Source organism: Acipenser ruthenus, chromosome 3, assembly GCF_902713425.1.
Source record: "Acipenser ruthenus chromosome 3, fAciRut3.2 maternal haplotype, whole genome shotgun sequence".
Taxonomy (NCBI): Eukaryota; Metazoa; Chordata; class Actinopteri; order Acipenseriformes; family Acipenseridae; genus Acipenser; species Acipenser ruthenus.
The window spans coordinates 5,787,990-5,794,499 of record NC_081191.1 but is presented as its reverse complement, the minus strand read 5'-3'; the positions used below and the strand labels follow the sequence as shown (position 1 = coordinate 5,794,499).

Genomic DNA, 6,510 nt, shown 5'->3' with positions numbered 1-6,510 from the left:
AGAGGAATATTCTTTGACAAAGGGACCTCAGAAGAGTTTATTTGCAGGTCTATATTTATACTTTGAAACAGACTAAAAGCTAACGTTCCAGTCGCAACATACAAGAGACGTGACTGGATTATTATTCAATAGCAGATGACGTTCAGCTGTGACAGACCCATATATGCCAACAGTCCTTATATGGTTGGGACAGTTCCGATATTTACCCATAGAAAAAAAAAAAAAAATTATTCTGCAGTCCCGATATTAACACATAGAAAAAAAAATCATTTATTCTGCACAGTAGTTAGTGAAAACCACACGCTGTGCTCTTAGTGCGGCTGACACATCTGCTGATCACTAACTTATACAAAAGGTAAGAACGCTTCATTATGTCTATTTTTACTGTCAAGATAGCTGTGTGGTGTTGATTTGGGGAGATAGGTCTATTATATGTAGGACTTCTGATTTTCGGTTTTAACCGATAAAACACCCCCGATACAAAAACATTTAAATCGGTGGATAGCCAATAAAAACCGGAAAACACCGTAAAAACTGTGGAATTGGGTAATCCATTCACGTTGACTTTAACCTTTTCACATAAAAAAAATAAAATAAAACCTACTACAAAAATAATAATACATTTCCCTGTGCTGCTGGGCAATGTCCCGCCTTCCTGACTTGTATCTATCATTGATTCGTTCTGAATACTTTAAACCGGCCCCAACTACTCAGTGACAGCACATTCCTACATTTCTATTGGAGACTCCGCTTGCGAGATTTAAAACGAGATTACAATCAAGATGGAGGCTTTTTAGCGGGATTTAAAGCTGTATTACAGTTGACAAGATTTAAAACAGAATTGTGTCGAAATGTACAACAATACGTACACAAAAAAACACCAGAAGAATGTGCCCGCGACCAGAGGGATTTCGTTGTGGAAGACAGCAAAGGAAAGAAGGTACAACTTAAGTGTGCAAGTACTGTCGAGGTACTAGACATATTTTGACACACACACAAAAACAAATAAAAACAAATAGCTAAAAATAAGCACTGAAAAATACAATTAATAAAACCCGAAAAACAGAAGCCCCAATTATATGATAGTGTTTTTTTGCATATGATTTCCCCCGGGAATAGACAGATCTAAAATTTAGCACAGCACAACAAGAACAAACACTTGTCTTCAATTATTTATATAGTATTGCTTGTAGTCCTTGTTGTAGAAAAACAACAATCATATTTTTAACATTAACTCTTCTACTTCTATATCAAAATTGTTTATTTAAAAAGTTACATATCCCTGTTACACAGTGTAAGCATGTTTCTTTACAATGGGTCATGTTTGTGAACACAATTTAAAACAATTATTCAAAAATAGTAAAAGGCATAAAAACACGGGATTCTAAAAATCAGTCCAAAATAAAAGCATGTAATGTATTTTCACAAAGTGAAACCTTGCTCTTTCTTTAGATAGCTGGCACAAGGAGCGTTTAGTCCTTATTTGGGGGGATTAAAAGTCTATAACAAAATGCCAATCATTTTTCACATCTCTAGGTTTCTCCATTTAAGTCTGATCAGAAATACAAGGGGAATGTTTCTAAATGCCTCCATTCTACAGCTCATCGTGCTCGTAGGTAAATTCCCTGGAAGATATAAATCCATCATTGTCTTCATCTTCCTTCTTGAATATGTCTTCAACCATGTTTTCATGATGGGTATCATTGGGAGCATATCCATGTCTTTCAAATTCCTTCCTCAAATACTCTTTTACCTGGAAAAAGAAAGTGTGTGTATATATATATATATATATATATATATATATATATATATATATATATATATATATATATATATATATATATATATTAGGGTGTATTACTATGTATATATTAAAACGGTTAATGAAAACTACTGTCAAGTTGTGTTTTCTATGATAAATGGTAGATCAGAATACACACACAGCAACAAGCTGGTGTTAATATTCAGTAAAAGTAGCAAACCCCCAAAAGGTATCTATAAGCACAATTATTTCTAAAAAAAGTGCTACTATAAAATATTTAGTTTACATAACACTGCAAACATGAAGTCCAAAGGAGTTTCCAGAATATTGAAAATATGAAGTCTGCATTTCAAATGTTATAGGAAATACAAAGAAAAAACTCAGCAGAATTACTGGTTGTATTGTAATAAAAACACGCCTTCTCTTTTGCTGTTCACCCAATTAAATATGTCCAGCTTGAATCATTGCTTTATGTAATCATAATGAAGGTATATGACCTTGATCACATAGTGAGCTTTTTACTGTTTTAACAGTTGAAATAGTGTTGGTGGCAGTGGTAGATTGACAAGAGCACAAAGCTCTCCTCACAGGAATGCTTACAACGTGTAGAGTTGTACAGTAGAACGTCAGTTATTAACCAAACTTACCGGACAATGGGAATACGGTATCAGGAAATTGTCAGCGATATTACAATTTCAATAGCATGTATAGTACGTTTTAAAAGCCTTTTAAACCATAACAATATGAGTATTGCATCATTGTGCTGTATCCTTGTATTATTCACCAGATTAAGGGTGTAGATAGCAGGTGTACACATTTCTTAACCACTGAAAACTCATTTTCAGAGTTACGGATACTTCAGACTTACAAACAACCTCCACTCCCAGGGGTTCGGAACCGAGGTTTTACTGTACTTGTAAATCTATTCTCTTATAATAATGTTTGTTTCATGCAAAAGTATGTTTTAAACTTGTGACGGATAAATTAAGACTTTGATTTCACAGTATACACGACAGCCTACTAGCAGTGCCATGGTGCAGCACTCCTACTCTCTTAATTCTGAAACTCCTGAAGGGAACAAACATTAAAGAAAGGGGATCCTTTCTGACTGCAGCACCCTGACCCTGCAAGACAAAGAAATGAACTTGCAAGAATTCCATACCTCCTGTCTGGACAGCTTCCAGTCATCATTGAGGTCCATTTCCTGGAACGATTCATGGGATCGTGGTCCATTTCTGATCTCCAAAATCTCCATGTCAAATATCAGAGTGCTGTCCGGTGGAATCTTCCCTAACGGAGACATGTAGACCACAGTTCAAATGACTCTTTGAATTGACAAAACCTGCTGCATGGTAGGTACTTAACTTGGTGTACTGCAATTGGACAGCATTTTAATAAGATAAGGGCTACACATACAAGCAAGTTAACTTCCTATGGGAAAGAGGTTAGTATGTTTATCACAAAATGCACATCAGTCATGCAACTACATTATTAGGTGAATCAAAGTCCAAATTTTACAAAGTTAAATATTACAGGTAACGGTTTATAATGCTTTCAGGTATTTTGCATGCACTTAATATATCGAAGCTTACCAGTGTGAAGAAAAGCATTACAGAGAATGAAAACGGCATGCATTTCTTCATACACCAGCAATCTTTTCACAGAACACATGCAGTCGCTATATAGAGTACCTAGGGGCTTAAGTGTTAACAAAAAGAAAAGTAGTTAGTAACACTGAAATACACACTGTGCAAACAATGCACTAAAAACGAGTTAGTATTTCATTAATTTGATGGAGTTTTTTTTTTTAATGAATGGATTGTACTATAACTTAATTTCTGAATACAAGAATCTCTCGCACTATAAAAAAAAAAAAAAAGCATAAAATAAATTCCTAAAGTAATTTAATAATAAACACAATACAAAGATGTATTCTGTACTGAATGATGAATGTGTAACATGGAACTTGAAAGAACAGTCATCTCGGGACATGCACAAAGGTTTCCCACATAAGAACAATAGGGTTTTGTTGGAGATTACACCTTTACAGAAGTTTCATAGTAAAATTGTGTAATTTTGCAGTTTACTATGCTTTTACCACAGTAAGCATGTATAAAGTGTCTTGTAGATAAAGTGGACAGGACGACATTAAAATAAACCTTTTGACAATACTGCATATTGACTTTGTGTACAGTTGCTGTACTGTAAAACATTTACATTAAAACATGAATTACCTTTCCCGTCCTTGCCATAAGCAAGAGATGGAGGAACCGTTAGCTTTCTCTTTTCTCCTGCACACATGTTCTGCATGCCTTTGTCCCAGCCTTTAATAACTTCTCTTATTCCAAGAGTGAACCATATAGGCTGGCCATTACCTTCCTTACGGCTGAAAAATGAAATGACAAATGAACGTGCACAAAAATGCATTTGATAATAATTTACCAAAAGACACTTTGTCAACTGCTGTATTTACATGGAGTCAAATGTATAGCAAAGAAGATTAAGTGATATTGCAAAGCTATGTTTAAAGAGGAAGAGCAGTGACCCCAAACAAACTGGACTCTAATCATGTATTCTGATATCTACAGCTCTTACCTTATATGAAAACCAGCACAGGCACATAGAGGGATCTCAGAAAAGCATGATATGCACACGAAATGAAAGATTAGTGTCAAATGCAACCGTAAACATACAGTATATAGGAGGTTAGTCCCAAATACTGACAATTCTTTACAGAAAAGTTACATCTGAAAAGAAATTTACCACCTTCAAAGGTGGCCTGTTGCTTTTTCTTGCAATTTTTTAGTCTTAAGCCAAGGAAACACGAAGCCACTGTGGCTTGGAACTAGGTTTCAGACCCCTGTATGGCACACCAGGGGAGACTTGGGGTTCGATACAGAAAAGTAGCCTCAAACTAGGTCTCCTGGAACCAGGTTTCAAGCCACTGTTCTTTAAAGAAATGGCTTTGTGTTCCGAGTTTTTTTTTTTTATCATTTTTGTAAACTTGCCTACCTTGCCAACAGTAATTACAATATTTTATCTTGCAAATAGAATAATTAACCATAATCAGAAAGGGATTTTATTTTTGCAATTATGGCAAACCTGACTCCACATCAGTCTAGATAGGAGCCTTACCTGGAGGGTCCAGATTCTTGTGGTGATGAAGGGCAGCAATACAATCCTATACCTGTTCACATCCATGCATGATAGTAAGTAGCTCAGCAAATCTACCATTAGATATAGATATCTTTACAAAGCACCTTTCATAGTGGACCACCATCACAAAGCGTTTACAGAGGTAGGCAGTGAACTGTGCATTCTATGCAGAGTCACTTGCAATAGGACATAGATTTAACATCTCATCTGCAGGATGGAGCACAAGGAGGTTAAGTGACTTGCTCAGGGTCACATAGTGAGTCAGTCAGTGGCAGAGGTGGGATTTGAACAGGTGAACTTCTGGTTACAAGCCCTGTTCTTCAATATAGAAGTAATCTAACCATTGCAATGTCAGTCTATAGGTAGTAAAAAACGAAATAATCTAATAACAATGTTAATAAACACGTTTTTACTCACCATAGTAGACACTTTGTTTAGTTTCAAATCTCATTCAAACATCATTGCAGTGTTCTCTGCACGTCATAGCGCATCACTGGACTTGTATTTTCACCTGAGTTCCTCGCACGCCTGTTTCTACTGCCTCCGATTAAGGATTGTTAGGGATTCAACTTCACTGCCGGCGTGTGCGGCAATCGTGCAAGGACACTGGCTGTTCTGGGTGTTTGTGTCATGTCATGTTATTTTATTAGTTAGTTGTGGATTTAAAATATTTATAACTCTTAATTTGCTTTTATGTGTCTGCTATGTGTTTCCATCTGCCATCTATTTTCTTTTTTCTATTTAAATTCAAGACTACTTTATATATGGTTATATTTTGTTCCATTTCTGTAATTCACTTTGGATAAAAGCGTCTGCTAAATATTATTATTATTAATAACATGGTTACACTCAAATGAATTGTACACCACGACAGCATCAATATTCCACGTTGACATAAGCTCATGAAACTGTGTTTTGTTTTTCCAGTACTTTCCAAAAATGAAAAATCCTGAACTTCACAAGATTCACTTTTACAGAACTGTGATATCCACAGACTAACCCAACCCCCTTTTTTTTTAAATACATTCCTTAATATTTACCTGGAATGGAACAATGTTCCGTTGCTTTCCAGGTACCCATCGAAATGCACAAGCAGCATATCCCCGTACTTGGACTTCCTGTGGCAGATGAAAGGTTTGTGTATCACCTCGATTTTTACTTCTGGCTCCGGGAGTTTTGCTGCATTCACAACCCCGAACAGAAATGAACAAAATAAATTCAAAGTACCTAGCAACATTTCTGCATGCACTTCACTTAAAGTTACTTTGTAAATGAATTTCAAATAAGCAAACTACCCGTTACTAGCTGTCTGTTTCTAACCATACGTCAACAAAGCGACGTGGCAACTCAAACCAACTCAAAACACCACCCCATTGCACGAAGAACCGCCTCTGTGCGCTCATAGGTAGATGCTCACAAAAGCACAGCCTGCTTATTGGTTATTTACAAAACTGTCCTGTGAAATGCAGTCGGCTCTTCTGAGACTCCGCACTCACAGACCCAATTAATTTGGTGTCGCAAAAGTTTTATCTCCCAGGCATCCTCCTCTTAAATTAAGACCGGTTGTCAATCAAGCTTGATCCTAGACTCTC

The 6,510-nt window shown here is 36.2% G+C and overlaps 1 protein-coding gene across 1 annotated transcript; it reads right to left on the bottom strand.

Moving 5' to 3' along the window:
* Nucleotides 1-787: 787 nt before the first annotated feature.
* On the bottom strand, nucleotides 788-6,426 carry LOC117394792 (peptidyl-prolyl cis-trans isomerase FKBP14-like). The gene is made up of 4 exons (XM_033993373.3): nucleotides 5,959-6,426; nucleotides 3,997-4,148; nucleotides 2,925-3,052; nucleotides 788-1,753 (listed from the first exon to the last, which is right to left on the bottom strand). The coding sequence occupies exons 1-4, from the start codon at nucleotides 6,153-6,155 to the stop codon at nucleotides 1,595-1,597; spliced, it is 636 nt and encodes a 211-aa protein (XP_033849264.3). The 5' UTR covers nucleotides 6,156-6,426; the 3' UTR covers nucleotides 788-1,594.
* Nucleotides 6,427-6,510: the final 84 nt, after the last annotated feature.